The 27,912-nt window shown below is 33.4% G+C and overlaps 1 protein-coding gene across 2 annotated transcripts in view; it reads right to left on the bottom strand.

Annotated features, from left to right (window-relative positions):
* Positions 1–469: 469 nt before the first annotated feature.
* LOC129217609 (pancreatic lipase-related protein 3-like) overlaps positions 470–27,912 on the bottom strand; it is a 51,413-nt gene continuing 23,970 nt past the window's right edge. The window contains exons 4-10 of one of the 2 annotated variants that reach the window (XR_008580233.1): positions 26,440–26,545; positions 24,948–25,070; positions 20,471–20,590; positions 18,575–18,841; positions 16,721–16,797; positions 5,821–5,915; positions 470–1,356 (exon numbers count right to left, since the gene is read on the bottom strand). Coding sequence is in view for 1 of the 2 variants with exons in the window: in XM_054851938.1 (XP_054707913.1) it covers positions 16,760–16,797; positions 18,575–18,841; positions 20,471–20,590; positions 24,948–25,070; positions 26,440–26,545 (654 nt within the window). In the remaining variant the exon portion in view is untranslated. Of the gene's footprint in view, positions 1,357–5,820; positions 5,916–16,686; positions 16,798–18,574; positions 18,842–20,470; positions 20,591–24,947; positions 25,071–26,439; positions 26,546–27,912 lie in introns of those variants that run through there. The other variant, XM_054851938.1, reaches the window with a different exon arrangement.

Genomic DNA, 27,912 nt, shown 5'->3' with positions numbered 1-27,912 from the left:
CTTGGTCTACTAAGAATTAAGAAAAAAAATAAAACTACAGATAATGTAAAAAAACGTTTCTTTATTATTGAAAAAATTAATTAATTAACGGAAAATAACAGGCAAGTTCCCCGAAAAACAACGAACGTCTTGTGATGAAGACGCAGTAAGTATTGTGATCTGGGCGGTCAAGACGATTAATTAGATGATGTTCTTGGAAAATAGATGAAGCGCTGTCTCCTTCCTGGCTAGAGAAGGAGGCAAGATAGCCAAAAAGAGATTCTGATCTTTATTTAAAACCCATCGTTCAAGGCAAGATGGAATCTGTGAGTTATCTAGGGATCACAGATGATCCAGACTGAAGTTGTTCTTGTGAGAAATCATAAAAGCACTGACTCCTTTCTGGCTAGAGAATGAGGCAAGGGAGCCAAAAGGAGATGCTGATTTAAATTTAAAACCCATCGTTCAAGGCATGATGGAATCTGTGAGTTATCTGGGGGTCGCAGACGATCCAGACTGAAGTTCTTGTAAGAAATCATTGAAGTGCTGACTCCTTTCTGGCTAGAGAAGGAGGCAAGAGAGTCAAAAGGAGATGCTGATCTTCATTTAAAACCCATCGTTCAAGGCATGATGGAATCTGTGAGTCATCTAGGGGTCACAGACGATCCAGACTGAAATTTTTCTTGTGAGAAATCTTTGAAGCGCTGACTCCTTTCTGGCTAGAGAAGGAGGCAAGAGAACTAAAAGGAGATGCTGATCTTCATTTATAATCCATCGTTCAAGGCAAGATAGAATCTGTGAGTTATCAAGAGGTCGCAGACGATCCAGGTCGAAGTTGTCCTTGGAGGAAATAATTGAAACGCTGACTTCTTTCTGGCTAGAGAAGGAGGCGAGAGATCCAAAAGAAGTTCCTTTGTTTATAAGTCATTGTGAAAGTCAATCTCCGAATTCGGAAGTCGCAGACTAATCGACTTCTTGGCAAATGAAAATTTCTCGGCAGAGAACAGGTGAGGCGTTGCGGGAGAAGAACCGCTCCTCTTGAGGAAGATGCATCACTTTCTTTATAAGAGTCTTTTCATGTCATTAAAATTTGCTTCAGGTATAGTTGTGGTTTCAATTAAAAGTATTTCTTACAGATTGTAGTACCAAGTTCACAGTAGAAAATAACTTCTTCAAAAAAGTTGGCTCAGATTTGTGTAAAGGCTTTAAAGTCTTGAGTTTAATCTTGATTTGGCATCATCCAATATGGTGCGAATATCTCGCAAAATTTGTTCCGTTGACTGCATTGATTTAAGCGGAACAAGAACATAAGATTCGTGACGATTAGCAACGTCACGGTTGTTAGGAATATCAACAGGATCCTGTGTGTCATCATCACTGCAATAAAATTCGGAACATAAATGAATAGCCATAAAAAAATTTAATTAAAATGAAATGGATTATTAGCATGAATGCAATAAATTTTGTCGTAACATAGTTTTAGTTTTTAGAAACTTGCCTTACATGCCATTAGAAAAAAAGCAGAGCACCCACAAAGGGTTTCTAGTTCCTTTGGCGGGCGATGGTAAATAATATTTTAGGTTCACATCAGCATTTGAAAAGTTTTGAGGCGAATAAACTGAGCTACGTTCTGAAGTTTTTCAACCAAAGTATGAATAAAATAGCAAAGCACAAAGATGGTGTGACGCAGCTGGGCGGGGGGGGGATTAAACACCTTCTTAAAACTCTTACTTTTAAGTTACCAAAGCTAGTATGTTAATATTCGTATCTGTATAAACTACGACCTGCTATCGTTCTCCCCCCCCCCCCTCCCAACGTAAAACTTAAGGAACATTTCTTTGTGCCATCGCGTGTGGGATAACTTCAAGCGTACTAATAAATGTTCTTGGAATAAAATGTCAGTTGTTTTCTTATATTTTAATGTTTTTGTTGTCGTCATGATTAATGAAGTGCAGAGTGCGAAAGATTTATGTGCCTCCAAAAGTCTTGATGCCCAGATCTGCTAATCCTGTAGCCCGGTGGTTGTAGCGGATTATTTCAATTGGTGGTGATCCAAGTTGGAGGAGGGAGCGAATAACGACCTGGCAATTAAAAATATGATCCGAGGTTAGTTGTGAATGAAGACGGTGCTTGCAGATGGGACAGGATTTAATATTAGAAGGTAATATCTTCATGTCCTTAAAATGTCAAGTACGTGGCCTAGCTATTGTAGAAGAGAGGTTTCTTGGGCAGTGAAGGTGGAGGATTGCTGCCTTGCTGAAATGCTGGTTGTAGATCCTTCGCCTGGCAGCAGCATTCACGTCTGTGAAAGTGACTGTTGGAGGTTGATCTTGGTCACGTGCTATCTTTGCAAGGGCATCTGTACACTCATTTCCCTCAAGTCTGACATGAGCAGGGATTCAATATGGAGAACGCAAGTTATCTTGAGTGGAGAAGAAAGTTTTTTGCTTCAGTCTTGTCACATCGTTACGTATGGTTTCGAGTGCTGATTTTGTGTCGGAAAAAGCTACAATTTCTTCTATTAGGTCTTTAGGAGTAGGGGAAAAGAAATAAAAACTTAGATCCTATTTAATAGCAATAAGTTCGGTAATATAGTTTGAGGTGATTTGGCCAGTGGCTATATTTAGCTTGACGTTATTTCCTGAGGGATAAATGATGGAGATGCCTACGCCTCACAGTGGGGCATTTGAGCCAAAAAGCTGGCCATAAATCAAATTTTCCAAATATAATGATTATTCTGCTAGTTTTTCACTAAAAAATGGTTGCTAATAATAAACTCGGGCAAGTTATATGTATACTCTTAATTTTGCTTGCTCAAACGCAACCCATAAAAGTTATACCGATTATTAACTGGCTTAGATATGTAAAAGGAAACCAAACAATTTAACAGTGTTGAAGTACATATTTACTAACTGTTAAAAAGACATTCGACACAGTGAAATGTACAAAAAATTAAAGCAGAGCAAATTAATTATAGTTTTGCTGTTTTACACGTACATGGAATGATGGCGATGAAAGTCTACAAACTTTTGTCATCAGTATCACTATCTTCAAAACAAAAAGATTTTAAAATTTTTATGGGTTTCTTCGATATCATTTGCCTTTTTCTCTTCATGTTAGATGATCTAACGCTACTCAAATATGGATCAGAAGTTAACTAGAGTCTATTTAAAACGTCTTCGTTACAATCCTTTCTGGAAATTTTTCTGGTGAATTTTTCTCTGTACTGCCGAAAATGCTTGTTTCTGGCTTCTGCGGCCTCTTCGGACAACTGACCGATTGGTAACAAGGCATGCGATATAATACTCGGAGCATGAACTAGTATCTTGTGGACTGTTGGTGACATAGGTTGCCAGGCATACAAATTTACATAATACATCGCAGTATCCATGGTATACATGCCAAATTGCTCCACATTTATGTCGAAACCCGAAGATATCACCTCCAATATTATTTTAAATCGGAGAATTAGTTCTAAATCTATCCCTGTAATGGCAGCTGCTTCATTCACGTCACCAAAAAATCTACGAGACGTGTTTCCATAGCCAACTTTAGGTACGTCAACCAGCAATCCCATTTTATTCTTGAATTCTTTTTGAATTATCACTTTGGCTGCCTTAATTTGATCTTTTTCATTTTGCTTTGTAATACGACCTTTGAATACTCCTGCTTTTATCTTATATGATAAATGTAATAAAAATTCGAAAAACCGAATCCTAGCGTGTAGAATAGATAGCCCGAATTTAAAAGTCTCTGGATCTTCTGTGCTTTTTGCTGATAAGCCATTAAAGGTTTTTGACGTGCTACCGCATATATAGCAGCGCATAGTAGATGCAGTGTCAGTGACCGCATTACATACTTTGCCGTCCACCATTGTAGGCAGTAACAAATGTTTTATTTTAATTGTTTCACTAACATTTGTTGGAACTAAGTTTTTTGCTTGATTTTCTATATACCAAATCTCTTCGTTTGTGATGTCTTTGTTCTCTTTATTAAACCTTATTCTAATAGGTCTGCAAAATCTAGGTGACGATGGACAAGGATACTGCCAAATAACATTTTTGCCAGACATTAATCTAAGAGGCACAAGAGAATTGAGGAAAATGTGAGCATCAGTGCCATCCTCATTTTCAAATTTTTGTTTGTACTGGCTTTGCTTTGATCCGTCACAACCCCACTTAAAAATCAACACAAAATCTGCAGCTTCTTCATGACTGTATGCTTGGAACACTGGCTCTAAATACATGCACACTCTTATGACTGTGTGATCTACTAAATCTTGCAACTGTAACGTTTTCGGATAACATTCTCGCTTTGCTTTTTGTACATATTTATAACAAGGATAAAAATCTTTGTTAGCCTGCTGTATGACTTCATACTGACTCCTAGACAAATTAGCTTCAACAAATATTGCTAAAGCCTCTTCCGGCGAGTGTTTTTTGATAGTAATGCAACCAGCAGTGACTGCTTTTCGAAACTTTGTTGCTCTGATTGGAGACTTATTTATGTCTTGGATAACTTTTGCCACGTCTGTGTTGCCTATGGCACGATGACTCATTTGAGCAGCATACGTTAATTCATCAACAGCAACATTTTTTCTTAGTTCCGATGTGTTTCGACGCTTCGTTCTTTCACTCGATTCTCCGAAATCCTTACTGGGTCTTCCTAATGGTAAATGACCCGGAACTGAGTAGGTAGGTTACATAACCCCTTCTTTTAACCAATTTTGGTTGTTTTCTAGAAATCGGCTTTCCATTCTATTACATGCCATCCATTTTCGCATGTAAACAATTTTAAAACTGTTAATGGTGTTTTTAACTTCCGACAATTTTTCGCAAGGGCAGTTAGTAATTTTAGCTAGATTTTTAATTAGTTCTTTAAACTTTCCATCAAAGGACCTTTCTGTACTGCCAATTAACATCTTATGCAGTTGTATTCGACTCATAGATGTAACAGAAGCCTGTGAACCTAAAAACAACCGAAAAAAGAGAAATAAATAAAAATTACAACTACTCTATTGATCGCGTTATTATTTTTTCGGGCAAATTCGGGCAAACTTTTAGTTCAGATTATCAAAATAGAGATTCTGAAGTATCACGGGGTATAATTTTCAATGAGTACAAATGAGTACAACATGTTTAAAAACCTTCACTTTTTTAGGAATTCCAAAAAAAAAAAAAAAAAACAGATTAAATTTTTGTGAAGTTTGACGAACCGTACTAATGTAAAAATAGTAGTTTAAAATAAATAAAAACTGATGAATAATAGCGCACGAACCTTGCTCAACCTCGAGAATAGTAAATTACTTCACTAGAGTTACTTTTGACGTGAAAATAGTACAATGAAGTAACTTCGAGAAACTGTAATGACTCAAACGAAGACAGCCGTATTTCGAAAGCGCTAATTCTGACTGCTGGTAAATTCGACTGGTTAGTCTCAGTGCAGAGGGAACACTTCCACGTGATGCCAAATTTATCTACCTTTTCTGAAATTTAAGGTCAATGCTACTCATTGAAGTTTGCATTTTCGACTTTTGGCCAGCTTTTTGGCTCAAATGCCCCTCTGTGCGCCTCCTCTATTACAATCAATATCAAATGAACCATCAGTGTAGATTAATACACTGTTTTCTTTGGCAAGTGCCTTCGCCTGGTTTGCCTTCGCCTTATGAGCTGAAAAAATAAACTTTGCCTGATCACACTTGTTCACAATAATATAAAAAAGGGAAGGAAGGGGAATGCATCCCACATCTGTTTTAAGCTTAAAAAAAACTATTATAATTGTTTACAAGATTTTTGGACAACTTTTTTGTCATTAATGAAGAGAAAAATAAAAGATAGGAACCAGTTTTGTTTCCATTTCCTGTAGAGATATGCAAACGTAGCCGACCCGGCAAGAAGCCCGGTCGAAATCAAAGCAACTTTAACGTAGTTCATTATCTGAAAATAGATAAAATTTTAATTAATGAACATTTGTAACAAAAAACGGGGGGAAAACTAATGCAATGATAATCTTATCTATTCATCACAAAAAAGAAAAAAAGAGGTCGCTTGCCTCTCCCCCCCCCCCTTCCGAAATAAACCATATTAATTTTGGAAAAAAAAGCGAAGATAAATAATTAGCTCGCAGACTTGTTTAAAACAATTACATTTGAAATTTACACATTGTTTTTACATGCATTTTTTTCTAAACGTTTTAAAAATTATTTGACAACTGTTACTGTTCGTAGTGGTCACAGTTCAAAAAGTAAAGAAAATACATTTTTTTGAACTTCTGAAAAAGTGAAATCAGCATCTGATTTTCGATTCGATCCCGTGAGATAAATGCTCTTTAAAATACATGGTTTAGAATGAGTGAATACAAAAATTTCAACATTTCTGTAAGTAGCTAAGTATTTAGATTTTTTTTTGGCTGGAGAACTTATTTTTTATCACTAAAAAGAAAAAAAACCAATAGTGTACATTTAGCCCTACCTCCTTGTACACCTATTAAATTAAGTTGATGCTTTTCAAAAACTCAAAAATAGGCTAGTGTATTCGTTCACACACATTAAAAATTGTATTTCTTAAATGCACATTCTTTTAGATCCTTTAATCGACCTATATATATTGTAAACATCAAGAAATATACTTGCAAACGTGAAAAAATGTGATGTTTTCGTGCGCGTTTGAGCATTTGAATTAAATAAAATTTATATAGAACTTGTATAAAGCGCAAAACGACAATACAATAGGGCCTTATAGTGATCGAAAAGAAATTTAAATGATTACCCCCGTAGTTTATCGTGAACCAATGAATAATGGTCAATTACAGAGGTTTATTTTCGAAATATTGACTATGTTAACTCTGATTCCATGGACATCTCTGTAGATCGCCAATTTTTCCAAACTCACTCCTTATACGAAATATAATTTGTTACCGAATTTTTAACCAACTCGGCGATATTTCACCATAGTGAAAATAGTTGGCAATACATCACTATATGGTCGCCAATTTATGATTATACTTAAAAGGAAAAAATGTTCTGCCCCTCTTTAAAAACAAGCAGACGGAACCAAAAGGGGTTGTGCCTAATTAAATTCTACTCGGTGTACTTACAAAAGCTTAACTTCGTGCGTCAGACTTTTTAAGTTACGCGAGATTCAAGCGTACTTATGTATGAACACTTCTGTGGTTATTTGCCAAAAGTTGAAACGTCAATTTTGACCATTTTCTACTTTACCCATCATGATACGTATTTAAGTGGTATTTTTCTATCTGAGAATTTTATAAGTATAAAGTTAAAGTTAACCGAGAAAAATATGAATACGAAACATGATGTAATAATAAAAACAATCATATAATTCTTTACCAAAAGTTTATAACTCTACATCCCTGTTTTGCCATATTAAGTTTGACTTATCAACTTTTGACAAATAACCACTAGGTTGGCCCTTAGCTATAGGGCATTTTTCGAAAGTTAAAATTTCATTGCTCCCACCCTTTTAACTGGTTCTAATGTGCAAAATTTCCCTCAAATCGAACAATTTCTAGGGGTGCCTGACATGCCTTAAAGTTAAGTCAGTCCTAGAAATCTAGTAAAAAAATTTAAAATATTGCATTTTTCTTTAACACCGAAACAATTTCTAGCATAAATACAGTTTATTAGGACTAATTCCAAAAGTTGTTTTCCAAAAGTTGATAACTCGTCATGCCTGTTTTTCCATATCAAACTTGATGCATATTCTAAGGTATCGAAAAAAAAAAAAAAAAAACTGCGCAACCTTCATTCGGGAGTGAGTAAAATCAGACGATGAGGCCGTAACTTAAAGGATAATGTTTTAGCGAATACAAAACTTTCTGGACTCATAAAATAAAGTAAAATGCATTGATATGCAGCATATCATTTAAATAGTTAAAACAATACATCATTGAATTATAAAAAGCTTTAAGTTCGCTTATTTCTCTCTTTGCCGTCAACTTCTATATGTGAATTTGGGCAGGATTAAAGCATGGGAATTCTTTTCATGGTATTTTATGCAGTAAATTTAATTGGCAAAACTTTAATTTAGTTCAAAGCGTCATTGTACAACAGAAAAAACTACGATGTGGAGCCCACACTATTTTCTTGTGCGACTAGTAAATAATCTATGTTTTTTTTTTCTTTCTTTTTTTTATTTGATACCTTAAAAAAAATGGGTGTGAGTATCAAACTCCGTGCATTATAACGAGATAGAGGGAAATAGCATTTTCAAATGTTGAGGGAGGCGATGTTTTTGTTAAGGCTAACATTAGCTGCGTCCCTTCTCTATGCATCAAAAGTGTTCCAACGTGTGCTTGGTCACTTGTGAATTTTTCTCCTCGTCCAAATCACCAAATCCAGTTAAACACTCACCAGGATTGGTACGGTGGCGATTGGTACATATATATATATATATATATATATATATATATATATATATATATATATATATATATATATATATATATATATATATATATATATATATATATATATTTATTTATTTAAAAAAATATATAATAATACCTCAGAGGGAGCCAAAAAATATTCTGTTTTCTTCCTTACTTTCTCGCAAACCGACACAGAAATATCCTTAAGAAATTCATTTTTTTTTTCGAACTTCAACGTTAATTGAATGAAACGCTAAATATCGTCAATAGCGCCAAATCGGCCTCAGATACAAAATATCCTTTTTGTCACCAAATTTTTTGAAATTTCGCCAAATTGGCGACATAACTTGGCGACCAAAACTTGTAGTGTCGCCAATATACATTTGCCACTTACATCCCTTTGCTTCTCATTGCCTCAAATGTTGATACTAGTTAGCATAACTATGCTTCTGACGGAAAACCATCAAACTCATGCATAAAGGATAACGTGAAATAGATTTTAAATTACTTTGGGAGTTGAGTGAGAAGGATGAAATTTCCCATTGAACGAAATTAGGATTTATTTAAACCTAATTATAAAGTGTAAAACCAAGAACGATTAATGTAAAACATAGTACTCATCCATTAAAACGGAAAAAGTAGTACGCGAGGTGTGACAATTAAATTACCGAACTACGAATGAGCAATCCCTTATGCATAATGTGGATGAATGCAAATGTAATGGACCTTGGATACTTCCGTTAAGATATTTCCACTGCAAGGGCACGTTATTCCGTCACAGTGGCGTAGCTAGACCCGACTTTCGGGGGGGGTTACTTTTCTTATATATATATATATATATATATATATATATATATATATATATATATATATATACACATATATATATATATACACATATATATATATATACACACACATATATATATATATATATATATATATATATATATATATATATATATATATATATATATAATCGCTTGGAATTTTTTCCTTTTCTTCTTTTTTTTTCTTTCTCTTCTCTCTTCTTTTTCTCTTTTTTTTTTTTTTTTTGAGACTAACTTTTCGGGGGGGGTTTTGTCCCCAAAACCCCCTCCTTAGCTACGCCCCTGTTCCGTCACTATTTCGTTCAGTTTGCTTTTCATCAATGCTTAAGTAAAAGGTTAATATATATAAACTAGTGGTACCCGCACGGCTTTGTCCGTAGTAAAAAAATTAGGAGGTCATTTGGTTAGCTTGTATATTTACAAATAATGGATGATGAAATTCTCGCCAATTTGCTATGTTCATTTGCTCGATTATGTTCCAAGTTATGATAATTTTCTCGACCACCAGGTTATGGTAATTTGCGCTCTTCCAACGACGTAACGATAATTTGTTCGGTAAACTTTTCTTAAAATTAGAATAGAAAAAGAACAAACCGAATTTTCGAAAATTAGCTTTAAAGTGCACACTCCATAATATAAACTAATTGCGCGCCAAATTTTATGAAAATCGGCCAAACGGTCTAGGCGCTATGCACGTCACAGACATCCAGACAGAGTCCTAGACTTTCAGCTTTATTATTTGTAAATATATAATTTTTCAGCAAGTGTATAGTTTTCTTAAAGTTATTTCATAGATTTTATTCTGCAATGATAATGTTTTGGCACAAATCAAGTAGACCGAGAAATCCTGCTACACTGAATACCAATAAAAGAAAATATCCTATTTCAACGAAATAAACTTACACTCTCCCGAGTTAACGTCGGAGCTGGTGTGCACAGTAAACTCTTCTCAAAACATGCACCTATAAAAATGTTACATGTGAAATTTTTATTCCAAAATTTTGGTTTATTTTCACAATCATTGCAAAACATGACAAAAAAATAGCTGGTTCCCTAAGGCAGTCGTGTTATTCGACTATAAAGCTGCCATTCTCTCTGTTGCCGTAAATCACAATATGAAAACTCAGACCGTTTTGAAACTCAAGCAGACTTGAAACTCTCTGCGAAATCATAACAAAATTATTGTTTTTGAATGGATTCCCCCTTATTTAGGAATCAACGCCAACAAAAAGGCAGACTGGTTGGCTAAAAGAGAAACTCTCCAACAACAAAAAACAAACCTATTCTTTGAAATTCACTTAAAAATTTTTCATAAAGAAAATTATAGATACATCAAGTCAGACAATCAGGAAGCTGGGTAGGTAAATTATGAGCCTACGTCCAAAACACATGGAGAAGTGGGTCTATGAACGCCGTAAGGAATATGGGGCAATATTCACACTAAAGACGGGCCACGACTGCTTGGCAGAACATCTTAATAAAATAGGCATAATACCCTGAATTAGTTGTCAATTTTGCAAAGTATGTCCCATGACTGTAAACACCTTTTAAAGTTTTCAGGTTTACATCCAGAGATTCAGTAAAATAAATAAATTGTATTGGACTGTCAGAACTCTAACATTTATTAGACTCACCTTCTTTTTTATTTATTGTTTGTTTGTTTAAGTGTGTTTAACTTGTTTCTTAGTCAGGTATTCAGCTTCCAGATCTCCATGGTTAGATTTTTGGTTGGCCAAATGTAATAACAACCATTTACAGTCCCGTTTATGTTTCCATTTCAGTACTGGGTTTCCATTACAACGAATGTCCCGTTACAAAATTTGCAGTTTTTTTTTTTTTTAATTTGATGCTTTAAAACTGATGCACTGTATTTAAAGTGTTCCATGTTTCTTGTGCTGTAGCGAAAAAAGTGAGAAAATAACAACAGAGGAAAAACGAGTGACCTACAACGCAGCAGTAAAAATGTTCATAATTTTTAAATTTTATTGTGTGTTAAATTTATTGAAAGTTTTCCTATAACTATGATGTCTTTTTTATATTGTATTTTAGGTTTGTATTTGCCTTTTTTTGTTGAAAAAACATATTGACTTCTTTTATTTATCACAAGAGTTGAAAATCATAAAAAATTGACAGTTGCAAAATCTAGATCTTTTAAATTTCTGATTCAGTATGAATTTTCACTTGATTGTCCACCTTCTTTGGTTTGTAATGAAATCCATCCAAATTAATATGGGAATTGTCTAAAGAAAAGAAGAAACAGTTGTTAGAAAAAAATTGGAAAGTTATTTAATGAGATATCATTATGATGTATCGATGATACAACTCCTTTAGAGAGTACAAAAAATCAAAGTTAACGGCTAATTATGTAACGGTAAACATATCGTCACCTCAGAGCAACAATAAGACTTATAATACTAGAAATAACAGTACGGTATCCTAGTACGGTATAGCTCTAAGATGACGATATATTTATCATAATATAACGTACCAACTTTCAAAAAGTCAGCCTTGTACTTAAAATCTAACGATCTGTACATGTTGCGGGCGTGGCCGCTCTATCACTACCGCAACACGTACAAATCCTTATTTTTCAAGAAAAAAATTTGTTGCAGCAAGTTGATACTTCATATCAAAGGTCTGTTTGCCCTCAAGAAAGTAAAATATGTAAAGAAAGAAAGATATAACTTACAGAAAGAAAACATTCGTTTTTAAAATGTTTTTTTTTTTTTTTTTTTTTTTTTCAGCAAACTTTTTGTTATTTAACATCGATGGCGAATGCACAAAAAATATGTTGCTTCAATGCAGACACGCACTGTATTGTGTTGCTGTCACATATGCCGCTTGAATTCGTAAGTTTCATTGGTGAGTCAAATAAGTGTGAGTGCAATAAAAGTGGAAATCTGTTTAAGCTCAAGCAACCCAGCGATTGATGGACTTACAATTTATCCAAATTTTACTATTTTTTATCCAGACCAGGATTCAAACCATTCCTAATCCAATACTTACAGATGCATTGACTTGTTGTTGAAAATTGGAAGCATTTGTCACCATTACAGGTTTAACGTGCCCCAATCACAGTTAGCGTACCCGGAGGGACAAGCTAGTATAGAACTTTCTGCGTTTCTCGCACGATCTCGATATCAGACTGATCTGGTGTCTAAATTTGCATACATCATAAAACTCTGTCATCCTTAGGCTTGACGTCAAAATTATGTTTACATTACACAAGATTACGAAAGCGACTAATGATTTGACTCTGAATGAAGCGACTAATTTGTTTTCTTTATTCTACTGAGATAACTTACTTCAAAGTACCTTTTTTATGTAAAACTAGGATTATCAATATCATTTAAAACACAAGAGATTCTGCAGGAGTTAACATAAGCCACGTTACATAATCCAAAACAGTACGTCTTTGTAAATTTTAGTTATTCTCTCTTATCTTGTATCGCCATCAAAATTGCCAGCGTTAATATATTTGTTGTTGTAAACGTATTACAGTTGTGGTTGCAAGCGAGGTAAGATTTTAAAATGATTTTTCAAAAAATGTAGTTTGAAACTTTTTAAAAAAAATAATTTTAGTGTAGAAAATCGTTCTTGGCTTATTATTTTTGCCTTCAGATGTTTCCCACATTTAAACGATATATTACTAAATCAATCAGAGTTGAAGCAACCTTTTTCAACGAAAAACTACTTAGAAAAATAATAAGATTCCACTTTGTTAGATTAAGAATCTCGGATGTACCTCTTAAATTTTTCGCCAATTCCATAAGCATTATGTTAAACGGTCCATAGCAGGTAAAGTCAACGTAGAAGAATTGCAGCAATTTTAAGGGAAAGTTAATGGAACAAGCTCCAAATTTAACCATATTACAACAAATTAAACATATACAATCATAAAAATAATTAAAATTTACAAAGTTTGCAATATTACATTAGTTTCAGGAATTCTCATATACATAAAAGCCGATGATCGAGTAACGCTCTGATTTCACCAATAATGAAATTAGCGAGATAGCATGCGAGGCGGCATTATTTCAATGCTGCATCCCTTCAAATTCATTAATTTTAATTGAAAGAAGATAATATGTTTAGCATTGTTTTAGAAGCAGGGAAGTGCTTTGTTTTGACAAGGCAGAAAAAGATACAATAAGCAACTGTTTTGCTAGTCATACGTAGAATAAAGAGAACTTGACGGTCTGTTTTCAACTCAAGCCATTATGGGAAAACCAGAGACATGTTTTATTTTGATGTGCGTTTTGTGAATAGTCAGTTCAAATTATTACAAATTAAGTAAAAAATTAAAACAAACTAATCAATAAAGAAAAACAACGTCAAAAAGCACAAATTGCCAATTACAGCAGACACGTGTTTTGGCGTTACAGGAAACGCCTTTTTCAATGCACATCCATAAGCTCATTACTTTTTGCATTGAAAAAGGCGTTCCCTGTAACGCCGATACACGTGTCTGCTGTAATTGGCAATTTGTGCTTAATATTCAGAGAAATAATCTCTATTGAAAACTATTATTAACACAAAAAACATGACATTTGTGCGACCAAAACTCAAAGAAATATTTCAGTTTAAAGTTTTAAGGGACCATACAGAAGATGAGATTGGAAGTTATCGCTCTTTCAGAAAAATGACAGGTCGTCAAAGAAAAACAAGGTATTTATATTTTTCATTGGTATTCAAAAATAAGTGTAGATGTTATGCCGTGATACGCAAAAACACACTACAAAACCTCGAGTAATTTGAAAATCACACTCTATGCACGCATGTAATTTTAAACACTTGTTAACAACTACATTTTCCCCCAAAAGGTGTTATTGACGGCGACTGAAAAGTGGTGTAAGTCACAAAACGCTGCGTTTCATATCTCGGTGAATATTAGTCGTACTAATTTCAAACTTTTTGTGTTGGAATATTTTTTCAAAGGAGATTTTTTCCCTAATATAAGATAGGAGACCTTGGAGCCCGTATAAAAAGTTCAATTTTGTATTTTGTTGATTCTTTTTGATTTTTACTTCAAACTTTTAATATCTTTACCCTGCATCTGACTTTGAATATTTTGGCGACTGGAAGTATACATCTGGGACTAATGGTTGCGAAAATAAAGGTATTGCGGGTTAAAACGGAAAACCCTGTATATCTATTTAACATTCAACATTTTCGCGAAATCTTAGCACCCGTCATACCATGACGAGTGATTTTCTATTTCATAACATAGGTATAAAAGAAAGTTTCGTGATAGTCATAACATACTAGTTGCAATTGGAGGTATGCATCTAGGGCTAATAATCGCAAAAAGAGATGGCTTGCAAACGAAACGATGACATGTTGCTTACAGCTTGCATTAAAATGTATTACCTAATCAGAACATTATAGTTGAATTATTTAAGAAAACACATACATTTATTAGTCATGTACAATATTGACGTATATACGGTACTTTAATTATTTAAATAAATCTATAAATATGTTTAATGAGTAAAATATGTTTAATTTTGATCATTATATTTTACTGACTAATAAAAACAGTGATAGGCATCAGTATCACGATTACCGCACATAGAACAATATCATAAGAAGTTCGTGCGCATTAAGACTGGTTAACAAACATCATTTTCCTCATTTAGCTGCGATCTGCTTTAATGTTTTTGCTCCATACCTTTAAGAAATATACGATACAATGTCAAGCAAAATCGCACCATAGTACATTTTTCTTAAAATTTATACTGTATAAGTTTAAGATGAAATCATCAACTAGTTTTTATTCTAGATTTCTGTTTACTTCCTTTTCAATTCCTTTCAAAAAAAAAAAGGAAGTATTGTATTAGCGAAAAAATATTTACTCAAAAATCGACCTTAATTTCCATTTAACTCACCCCCGAATGAATATTGAGTTTTTTTTTTTTTTTTTTTTTTTCGACCCGACCACACGTGGATAAGTGTCTAAGAACGTATAGACATGCGAAATATCCATAATAACGATTCCTGAATTAATTACAACGAATTTTCTCGTGACGTCTGTATGTAAGTATGTATGCATGTGCGTATGTATGTCCCATAACTCAAGAACGGTAAGTCCTAGAAAGTTGAAATTTGGTACGTAGACTACTAGTGGGATATAATTGTGCACCTCTTCTTTTAGTTGCATTCGGGTGTTTCTAAAGGGGTCTTTTGTCCCTTTTTGGTGAAAATAATTGTTCATTTCGATGTAAACTCAAGTGGTGGTATAATTTGGCGGACACTTAGCAATATATCGCCAGTCCTTTGGTCGCCGAGTTTTGTTGCCAACTGGGCGAAAAATCTGGCGGATTTTTTTTTAAATTTGGTTTTAATTTGGCCACTGTTGTTATTTAGAGAGTAAACTTTTGAATAACATTAAAAGTGCCAATAATGGGGAAATGACGTTAAATTGGAGTAAAAGGAAGTCATGTGATGCACGCATCAGCTCGTTTGAAGTAGAGAAAGTATTGTAACTGCGATTTTTTTTTCCTTCATTTTGGACAAAAATTTCCATTTCTGCATTTCTATTCGTTCATTTCCAATTATATTGCGCAGTATTAATGATTTCTATTTTGCACCTGGGAGCTTTGAGAGACAGTTATCTTTACAGGAATTTTATTGCAGCAAGAAGTACTCTGGGAACTTAAGTTAAATTATGAATCGCCCTCCCCTCCTCCATTTAATGCAATAAAATATATAAGAGGTTATTTCCTTCAGTCAAAAGTACTACTTTTAATCACTGAAATTGAGAGAATAAGCAAAATCTAATAATAATAATAATAATAATAATAATAATAATAATAATAATAATAATAATAATAACATGGACACAGAAATTTTTTTCATTTTCCCAACAGTTATTTTTAAATTATTTTTTTTTAATGTCCGATTTTTTAAACAAGGCGTGGTCTTGATGACTTCACAAGTGATGCTTTTTGGCGCATCTTTGTACCGCGTTTCCACGTTGTGATAATCAAGAAAAGTATCAAAACTGCGCTCTGCCCTTGCTATCAACCATATCGTTGCCAATACACGTGAGTAAAGATGCGAATTAAATATTTTGCTCTGTGAATGGCAACGGCAACACAGAATGGAATTTCATCATTTGTGATGTCATCGGCAAGAAATGTAAACAATGAAAGCGCACCGATTTAAGTATTTCTTTTTTAAATATTAAACTTAAACAAATTATTTAAAAAATGGTCAGATCCTATGTTTTTAAGCATGCTTTTTCAAAAAAAAAAATACTTTTAAAATTTTGGAAACGACTCCATTCTGATTTCAGAGTAAAGGGATCGGTTAATAAGCTGAAAGTACTTCATTCAATCTTTTTTCTTTTGTTTATTTTGCAAGGGGAAAAAAATCTATCAGTGTATTCAGTGATCACTTTCGCATTCTTCACAGCATTTGAAATTATCTTTATTTGTAACAGATTTTTCAATGGAAAAACAAACATGAAGAGAATTGTTCAAAAACTGTTTATTATTAACGAAAGTATGAAAAAACATTACCAATCTACAAAAAGTTTCTTGTTCAACATTCTTTACTCCCTAGCATTGAAAATTTTCAGCATTTATATCAGAGTTATCTAGAAAAAAAAAAAAAAAACAGCGAGAATCAGTTAATAGCATAATTTATTAGTATAGCATTTTACAGAAAAATCTACTGTGTCTTTAAAACTATTATACTTTAACTATTTAGTTATTTTATTTCAATAAAGTATTGACAGCTTTGTGTTCGACGCTATGAGAACGATTTTAAAGGTTTAAAAGGTATATAAGTAAGGGAATGTGTGGCAAAGTGAAATGGTTAAGAAAACTTACTTCTTTCAAAATGAACAAATTGAAAATTTGTTCTAAAACTTACAGTACATAAAGGAAGAACAATCTATTTTACCATGAAACCCGCATTAAAGCATTATTTTTTTTATTTTTGGCAGTTATTTTTGGCATCAGAAAAAAGGTGAAAATTTTTCATCCTTTTTTTCCATGGGGCAAAGTGAAAAATGAAATTTTTTTCTAAATATATGTTTTCAATTCGATCATCAAAGATATTTTTTATCAAATAAATGGATAAATAGAAGAATAAATGACTAAATGAAAAGGAAATGAAAGGATAAACGCAAATAAATAAATGAATGAATAAAATAGCAAATTAATAAGAAAATAAGTGAATGAATAAATAAATAAGGGAATTATTAAATGAAGAAATGTAAATGAACTATTTGATAAATAAACAGTGATGATAAAATGACGAAGTGATTTGATAAAATGACTGAATAAGTAAATGATATGAGCTATTTTACTTAACCGTGTCACTATTAAGTATATTGCTTTTACGCTACCACTCATCAGATATGTAAGCTAACTTTGAGAGTTTTACGGCAAGAAAGAACACATTAAATTTTGATTTTAATTCAATAGTTCTTACGACGCCTCTGTGGCAGAAGATTCGTTTTCTAAGCTGGAGGTTACGGGTTTCCGCCTGTGTCCTGGGTGTTATTTCCCTCTCTTGTGTAGTAAATATTCCCTGTGTGTGACCGGAGGCAAGGCGCTTGGCACGAAGTCCTCAATGTATATGAAGCAATAGCTTCTGTAAAAAAATATTTAAAAAAATGTATGTTTTCCCTAAATTTTAAATTTTGTCCCTTTCCTAGCCGGGGTGCGATATTTTGATATGTAATTGTTTCTTGTATTTGAATTTAAAAATATCAAAGGTCACAGTTGAAAATTCCGAGCATAAAAAGCAAATATATTCGTAAAAATGTCTCATTTGTGCAAATGGGTTGAGAAAAATCTAGTCTTAAAAAATAAAAATTTAAAACAAAAGAAAAAAAAAAAAAAGAAAATGACAAAAAATTGTGTCCCAAAAATGAATAAACAACTGGTATTAAATGTAATAGTATTTCTTCAAATTATGATTACTCAACTAGTCATAAATTTCGTTTTGAGTGAAACGGTTACTAAATTTTTGTTTTAATGAGGCATAATACTGATATTTATTTTTTTTAACTGAAAAACTTTTAATTTAAAATAATAAAAAAACTGATTGTTCTATACAGAAATGGTATCAAATTCAGCCGTTGGAGAGCAATAACCAACTTTTGGTCCAAGGTTAAAACCTACGCGCCTTTTTAGCAAGAAATTGTTTGTTCTTATTTTGGTCCTATTAGCTGTACGTAATGTTCTGTCATAAAAACCGGAATAAGTATTTAAACAAACAAACCTATGGATACAAAACTATACTACAATTTGTTTAAATAATGTCACAACTAGTCTTACCTACACATAAAAGTAAAGAAATATCTCCTTTAAACTACATTATATTTTATAAAGAATTGAAGTATGTATACATTTACATTTTACCTATATATGGGCAAGAATCATTCGTATTCAAGTAGAAATTTTTCGATCCGCCATTTCTTCTCTGATTTGGTTTCAAGCAGCTGCAACAATCCGGGCCCATCTCAACACATTTGTCTCCATTCTTTCCACAATTTGGGCAATTTCCCCTCTGAAATTGTCGATAGTTCTGACATCTAACTGCTACAAATTTGGCATCCTCAGCACTGATGGAAGCCTTGTAAAACTGCAGAGCTTCGAGATGGGAGCAAGCAATGATGTTTAAAAAAGCTAAAAAAAAGTAATGAACAGCTATAATGCTCCCGAGTTTGATGCAATGTATTCACAGCCAAAAGTTGAGACGAAAAAAAAAAAAAAACATTTTAATGTCCAGAAGCGAAAATAAAGTGGCAACAAAGGAGTTTCGAAAAAAGGACCTGTTTTTTTCTTTATCATGCTGCGAGCTTCCTTGACTTTTAGTGAATTTTAGATTTAAAAATATTTTCTCACTTTTCATATACCTGGCCACTTTCCCTCGTCCCTTGCTGTTTTTGTGTGCCTAACATAACCCATGTTCGGGCATGATGCCTTTACAAATCATTGCGACGGGCCCCTTAACTTAAAAATTCATCACGGATGGAGAAGCCAAAATTTGCGGCAGAGGAAGAGTGAGATACGTATTTAGTGATCCGTGCATTACTTTTGAAAGAGAGTATAGTTCAGAAAAAAATTCAAAAAATCATGCATTAATCCGACATGTTGTCATTTGTGTAAAAAAATCTCGTAAAATTTCAAATTTCATGAACTTTCTAAAGTGTTTACAAAACACATTTTTTTACTGCAATGATTGAGCCCTTTTAAAAATGGCACTAATGAAAATACAATCAATGATTTTAAAAATTTCCTAATTAAAAATTTCCTAATTTTGAAATGGATTGTTCAGATACTTATAAATTAGGCGATGACAAGAAATATTGTATTGTTTTTTTTTTAAATATATTGATTTAACTTCATATATCATGCAATGCTTTTTTAGTAAACATATTTTATTTCAAGATAAAATAACTTACTATGGAACTGTATTAAATAAATATTTGAGTATTATTGTATCATTAATTCTGGTAAAGCACTAAGTTTCACAAACTGATCATAAATTGACGAACCCCGCTTTTTCTTCTATCGACGCAAATCCAGATCTTAAATCTAAAATGACTTTTCATAAAAATTACTGTTCTGTAAGCAAGATTTAAAAAATGTTAAGAAATATCTTGTGTTAATAGTAATAGGAGAAGTTTAAATGGGTGTGGTAAATTCAACTCGTACAGTAGAATTCAAACTACCCGAACCAATCGGAACCGGACTCTAATAGGATATTTAAACATTTAGATAAGTGGATTTTTTTTGAAATGAGGTTTTTTTAGATCAATTTGTGAATGTATGTTGAAAATAAAGGGAAAAAAAATTTTTGAAAGAAAAACAGCGTCCTATTGATCAAATAGAAAGGTAACGCTTTCTGTACTATGCGCACTTGCAAGTACTGTTCATTAGAACAGTATGCACTATGAAGTTACTACATTCCGAGCTGAAAATTAAAGTTATTGTTTGCTATGTATCACGCTCGAAGTAAACTGCTTGGCTAGGGAAGGATAATCACGTGTGCCGATAGAATCATTATTTTGCAAATCGCAGCCATTGCGATGGCCCCAATTTATTTTCCCAAATTCTGAAAACGATTTGCAAAGTCAGCAAACCGGATATCTGGAGTTCGGATAGCTGAAATGCTACTGTTACCGCAACCAGATTAAGACTCGGTCGTAACTTTCGTTTTTCGTCTCCCCAAATGGCTTATGAACAGCTTGATGTCATATTTACTACGATATAAGGCAGAAAATGTTTCATTAATTCTTCATAATGGCTTACCATAAAAATAATCTTGCTTGGCAATGGCAGTTAACGTCTCTTGACGGCAAAGCTCTTCAGGCTGGAGCAGACCTCCATTCGGCCATATGTCAACGGTGCCACAGGTAAAATTACATCCAACTGAAAAATTTTGTGCAATGTATGGATGTTAAACTGATTTTTATGAAACCAAATCCATAAATTATACGGACAGGCAGTCAAAATACGGACAGGCAGTTGAATGAATTGTTAGTTTTATTCTTTGTAAAGTTCAGAGTTTCAATAATAACTACTTTATTAAGTGACAATATTAAATAAGTTCCACAGTCATTCACCACAAAGCATAACACATCACTTTTTCTCTTTCAAATGTTTCGGATTATTGCTACGCTTAATGCTACTATACTTACAGATGCTCTGATTTGCTCTCGAAATAAATTTGAGATTATCTGTTAAGAGTGCAATAATATTGTTCAACGTGTCGCGTCTAACATAAAAGGATACTGATTCGTTGTTGGTTCAAGAAGAAACTTGAATGTAGCCACAGAAAAAAAAATCTAATAGTCTTGTTTATGGCGATATTCACCAGCAAATTTGAATCTCAGTCAGAAAACCGAACCTTCAAACGAAGTTTTTCTTCAGCCAATTGAAAAGCTTTAATCAATGGTTCGTTAATCAACGGCTTGGATGTGTGAAACTCAACTGGTGATTATAGCAGTTAAATGCTTCAAGACAGAGGGTCTTTGCACAATATCAGCATATATTTCATTTCTTTGTTACAAAACATTATTTTAATAAAGCTAAACACAAAATACTGTTTTAATGTGAAGAGTTAAACAAAGGCATCCGCACGTGTTGTAATGCGTGTTCAAACCTCAGAGTGAAGATTGGTAGAGACTGCATTCCACTTTGAAATCGGGAGGAAGCTGCCGCCAGCTCGGGTCACGTCGGAAGCATCAAACTTCTTGCTCCTTGGCACCCTAAATTTATTGTCGATAGGTTGCAAATTGTAATCTTTCTGCTTCTTGAAATCTTTTGATTACGTAAGGGTCCCAAAGGGGGGGGGGGGTCGAGAAATCTCTACATACCATTACTTCAAGGGGGGAGCAAATCCATCCATACGTAATATTTTCCAAGTCTATTTTTATATTAGAAATCGGGCGGTTAAGTGGTTAGCAGGGATTATATTTCTATTGTGTCTGGAAGGGAAAAACGTATAAGGATTAGCTGTTTTTTACTTGTTTTATATAAAGAACGAATAGTGTAAAATATAATATTAGCATTGCACTATGTATGGCATGTTTTATTTATAATTAATATTGCATCATATAATATAGTTGAAAAATAAAAATCTTTGATAAACGTCAAACAAGAAGTTTTGGTGTAACTGATCCTTTTCTAACAACATTTTTGTTTTGAAAATCGAAAGGAATCTTACTTAAGAGTAGGGGGGGGGGGGTTAAAAATCTAACTTACCCTTACATGGGGTAGAAGGGGAAGGGAGGTCAAAAATTGCCAAAATCTCCTTACGTAATTAACGAATATCCTTTAACGTATAAACACAGTCTGCTAGAGGCATAATCCAGGAACGGCAAATGGAAAAACGAATTTTCCACTTGTTCCAAATTAGTTTCTAAAAGTTTCAAAAAAATTTCAATGAATGCATATGAATTTATCAGAAAGCATTCATAATGCCTCATGCAAATAATACAATAGAATATTGAGAGAATATTTCATTTAAAACAAAACACACGATTGCAATATTTACTGTCTAAATTTTATTAATATCAAAAAAAAAAAACCAGAAACAAGGACTTCCTGTTTATAAGAAATAAACTATGCAAATTATTCGTTTTTAATTATTTGAGTACACAAACGAGAATCATAAATCCATAATCTTGGTATTGCCCATCCCTCCAAGAGCATCGCCTCAAATGCCACGTAGTCCCCCCCCCCCGAATTGGAACACCCCCCCCAAAAAAAAAGACCCCGTTAAAATTACCTTCCACTAAAAATTGCATTAGCTTAGTTTGTGCACCCCCCGCCCCTTCTCGTGGACAACTCGAATCACTAATGATAACTGATACGTAAAAAAAAAGCACCAATGGATACAGTAAACTGAATTGTATTTCCATACGAATAGCATTCATCTAAAGATGTAATATTAGTATGAAGCTTAATTCAAGTGAGATAGAAATCTCAACTTGAATTGAGGCAGTGAAAAGCAAAGAGATGTAAGTGGACATTTTCAAGTTTTGAGTAAAATGCATTAAATGATACATCCTATGTAGGAATTCCACTGAATTTTTTTTATAAATCACACTATACAGCATTACCTACCAGGGCTACTAATTCTATCTCTTGCCCCAATAAGGACGAGAGATTCCCTTTCTATTTTTACTGGTTATCTCCAAATTTTTAATTTTGCCACTTACATACCTTTGCTTCTCACTGCATCAATTAGTTTTATGGAAAAAAGACTTAATGAGGTCACATGCATCTGTAAAGATACAAACATCTATATTAAGTACTAGTGGTACCCGCACGGCTTTGCCCGTGAAAGAAAAATTAAAAGGTCTTTTGGTTTGCCTGTGTATTTACAAATAATGTGTGGTGAATTTTCTCGCCAATTGGCTTGTACCCATGTTACGGTTCCATGTTACGATAATTTCGTATCTCGCCAATTGGCTTGTGATCATGTTATGATTCCACGTTATGATAATTTCGTAATTTACTCGTATATTTTATGATAGTTTTGTTCTTAAAATTGGAATAGTAAAAGAACCACATCGAATTTTCGAAAAATCGCTTCGAGGTGCACACCCCCATGCTACAAACTAACTTTGTGCCAAATTTCATGAAAATCGGCCGAACGGTCTAGACGCAATGCGCGTCACAGAGATCCTGACAGACAGAGGGACATTCAGCTTTATTACTAGTAAAGATTTTATGAGATAAAAATTGGCAGCGCAAGCGCTCAGTTCAAGTCAATTTTGGTAATATTATTCGCCTACTTATTTTTCGCAAAAAAAGCGATAAATGGCTTTCTAACTCTATTTTTAGCTATAAAACCAATAAATTTATAAATAACTGAGATATTATTAAAGCACAATCTTACAACTAGATTATTATTGGTCCTCCCTTGGACCGATTTTTCCATTTTGTTTTAAAACAACAGCTCTCTGGTAGAAACACATGCTACGCTACTCCGCGGTGGGTGCTTGTCACGGGGTGAAAACCATTTTCGTGCTGACGTGAGAAAGGGTTGCCCTACCCATCTTCACTCTGAGGTTCAATCTAATACAAGGATTCCACAGTTCTTGAACCACACGGTAAGAGTTATTCTGCAGTGCAGTAATGTCCAGCGGTTTGGGACAACTCCCTGTCTCTCTATTTAACCAAACACTTCTTACGGAGTAGAGTAACCAATTTTCGGTAGGCATTATCAAACTCTTAATATTAGCAACACCAAATTAAAGATCGAAGCGTTAACGCAAAATTTTAAGGCGACGTTACAAAAGTTTAAACTTTCCCACCTTTTCCGATGTTTCTTAATAGGGGTCGTTTTTTTTAATCTGAAAGAAGCCGCAATCAAATTTAGATAAGATTTCTTGAAGTTCTTAAGTTTTATTCATTCAAGCTTAAGGTAATTCATATTGCCATTTTAAAGGGCAACTTCGAAAAAATGAGAGTTCTTTAATTTTCATAGGGCAGTGAATATTGTAAGATGACTGACTATTTTAAGATTTTAATTCCCCCTCTTAAGATCAAACCAAAAAGGACAACAGGAACACACATAAACAAGAATAATTAAAAAAAGGTAAGATCTGACTTTAAGAGTCAGCGGAGCAAGATAAACATAGTAAAAACAAAAAGAATTGAAAAAGGCCTTTTACGCAACCGACAGAAAAGTTCTTCGGACTACAAAAGAGCCCTTATAACTAAAATACATTAGGGCCCTGTTAAGTCTAAATCCAACCCTAACTCAAGCGGTGCGCCCCACATTAGCTTCAGTCATATATGTGTTGGTCCTCATAGCAGAATTCTCAGGAGTCATTTTTCAGCACGACATTGATCAGACACACGCGGCAAAGGTGTCACTCTTCTCTGACCTTCTAAATCCTCTGTTTCATCACAGATCAAGCATATCTGGAAACACTTGGTGGGTTCTGGGTTGTTTAGTTGGATATCCTACGAATTAAATCGAATCAATTGCACGTTTACAATAACGGTGTAATGAGATTATGCAGCACATCGTACGATATAGCCTCACAGCTTGACTGGATCACATCATTTATGTATGTAAGAGGTGGCAAAACAAGGAACTAAAACCTCTATTAATTTGTTATTTTTCCATAATAAATGATAACTTTGTTTTCATTTGTAATAACATTATTTATCAATATTGTTTTTACGTGTGTAAAATTTCGTTTCATTCTGACAACTTTTTGATGTGTCGATTGTTGTATAAGTTATCAAGTGTATAACAGTCACCTACCAAATTCAGGAAAACATTGCCCTCCATTTGAGTGAATTACTTGAACGCAGTCAGCGTCACCAGCATCCAATCTTTGATCTAGAGGTGTTATTTCTGTAACTATCCCACCAGCAGGATCAAGACCTATATATAAATATATATATATATATATATATATATATATATATATATATATATATATATATATATATATATATATATATATATATATATATATATATATATATATATATATATATATATATATATATATATATATATATATGTATAAATAAATAAAACTATAAAATGAAATGTATGTAAATATAGCCACATAAGGAGTTCAGTAGAAATATTAAAAAACCTTTATTTCAAAGAAATTATTCAAAAAATAAAAAAATACCGATTAAATTCAACAGTCAATGTTCCCTGTTTACTTTAAATTCAAATATTTTAAAGTGCGACTCAGCATGATTGGTGCTCTGCGACACAGTTCAAAATATCGAATACATGTAAAATAAGGAGTTCAAGTAAAAAGCGAATTTGCGAATGAGCAGGTCAACAGCTGGTGTACCAGTAGCATTCAACCTGTTTTGAAGTAGCCAGGAGACAAATATTCTGACCCACACTCTACAGTGCTTTCTATGACTTGTTTACCTTACGTTCAAAAGAACTTCTTTACCTGAAAAAGGTAAAGAAGTAAAAACGAGCTGATCACATGACTTCCTTTTACTGCATTTTAATGTAATTTCCCCATTATTGTCAATTTCAATGTTATTTTTTAGTTTACTTTCTAAATAACACCAACAGTGGCCAAATTGAAACCGAATTTAAAACAAGAAAAAAAATAAAAAATTGCCGAATTTGTCGCCAAGTTTGCGACAAAACTTGGTGACCAAAAGACTGGCGATGTATCGCCAAGTATCCGACAAATTATAACACCACTTGAGTTTGCATCGAAATTATCAATAATTTTCCCCAAGAAAGGGGCAAAAGACCCCTTAGAAACTCGGAAGGCAACCAAAAAGGAAGGTGCACAATTAGACCCCAATAGGAGTTTACATACCAAATTTCAACTTTCTGGGACATACCGTTCTTGAGTTATGCGACATACATACGCATATATACGCACATACATTCATACGTACATACGGACGTCACGAGAAAAGTCGTTTTAATTAACTCGAGGAATGTCAAATTGGATATTTCGAGTGTTTATACGTTCTTACGCACTTATCCGCGTGTGGTCGGGTTTAAAAAAAAATAAAAAAAAAACTCAACATTAATTCGGGGATGAGCAAAATGGAAATTAAGGCCGAATTTTGAGTGAATTTGTTTTTTCGCGAATACAATGTTTCCTTTTTTGTAAAAAAAAAGTAAAAATATTTTAAAATCCTGTAAGAACCACATTCTTTTATTGTCTCGAGTGCTGTACTAATTAAATGTAGTCAGGGATAGATCTCTTCCGCCATTAACACATAATCGCATATTGAAATATTTTTTAATACTCTACCATTTATAACAGCCATACGCTCTTTGTGTCCAAGCAATCCGCAAGTTTGTGCACCAAAACTGTGACCTGTGCAAGTAAAATCCTCCGGAGTGAGTTGATAAGTAGTCTACGGTAAGTACAACAAGGAAAGAGAAGTTAATGGTATTTTCAAAATAAGAATGTTTTAAAAAGTATTTATGAGATAAAATAAGTATAATATATTTACAAATACCTAAAGGAGACGATGAAACTATGAAACTACTTTACTTTATCGAATATCGTCGGTTCCAAGAAATATTATTCGATAAAGCGGGGCATTTGATTAAGCCGGGAAATTTTATTTACCATTCTAAATTGACAACATTTGTCTTAAATCATAATAATAATAATAAATCAATAGCTATATAAAGTAAATAATTAATGTAATTGCTAAAAAGTTCAATAAAACTGTTCGGCAAAAAAAAAAAAAAAAAAACTTCAAAATACTTCTAAAATTTTGTCGACTGATTCTTATGTAAAATAACCCCCTTATTCCGAATATGACCTCCGTTTTCTAGCTCTAAACGCACCAATTTTTTAAGCCCCCCCCCCTCCAAGTTTTTTTCAATATTCCTTAGTTTCAGAGCAATTATTATTATTATTGTTTTTTTGGGGGGTGAAAGGAGATTTATATTAACTGCTAACATAGTTTTGCCAGGCAATAGAGGTTCAAAGTTCAAGATCATGGACACCGATAGCAAAAAGGGGGACTTGGGGGGATATAACCCCCAAAATATTAGAAAAATCACGAAAAACGATCTTTTTATTCTACTTTTTAAAAAAGATGTTTAAAAAAATCGGAGCAGAACGAGAGTATAAGACTCGCTTCTATGACTCCCATGTCCAAAAAAAATTTTTCGATGTAAAAAATAAAAAATATATTAAAAAAAACTGTCTCGGGAATGTCGCACGTTGCATACGAGTTGAATCGCAGGTCTTCATTCAAAAAGACATTCTTCTGGCTGATTCTTATGTAAAATGACCCCTTGTTTCCAAATACGGCCACCTTCGCCCCCCCCCTAACGCCCCCTTTTTAAACCTCCTCACCCCATCCTCTGATTCCCTTTTTTTTTTAATTTGCAGGGGAAAAAGAGCATTTCAATAATCGTAAACATTATTCTGAATGACTAGAGATGGGCAATGCTCAAAATCTTGTGCATATGTACTAAAAAATAAAACTTGCCCCCACCCCCACCCAATAAAAAAAGGGGGTTTTCTTTTAAAATCGGTACGTGTAGGAGGAAAATCTAGATCATATTCGGACTCAGGGGATCAATTTGCAGAAGAATAAGCTTGAATAGCCTCAGAAGCATTTGGAATTTTTTTTTTTTTTTTGCTGAACTGTTTGTTTGGGGGAAGGGGGTGCCCCCCATATTTTCATTTTTGCTACATATGTGTAAGATTTTGAGCTATGCCCATTTCTAGTACTTCAGAATAATGTTTACGGTTATTCTC

Source organism: Uloborus diversus, chromosome 2 (genome assembly GCF_026930045.1).
Source record: "Uloborus diversus isolate 005 chromosome 2, Udiv.v.3.1, whole genome shotgun sequence".
Taxonomy (NCBI): Eukaryota; Metazoa; Arthropoda; class Arachnida; order Araneae; family Uloboridae; genus Uloborus; species Uloborus diversus.
Note: the sequence above shows the minus strand (reverse complement) of the source record. Positions and strands in the feature narration are given on the sequence as shown.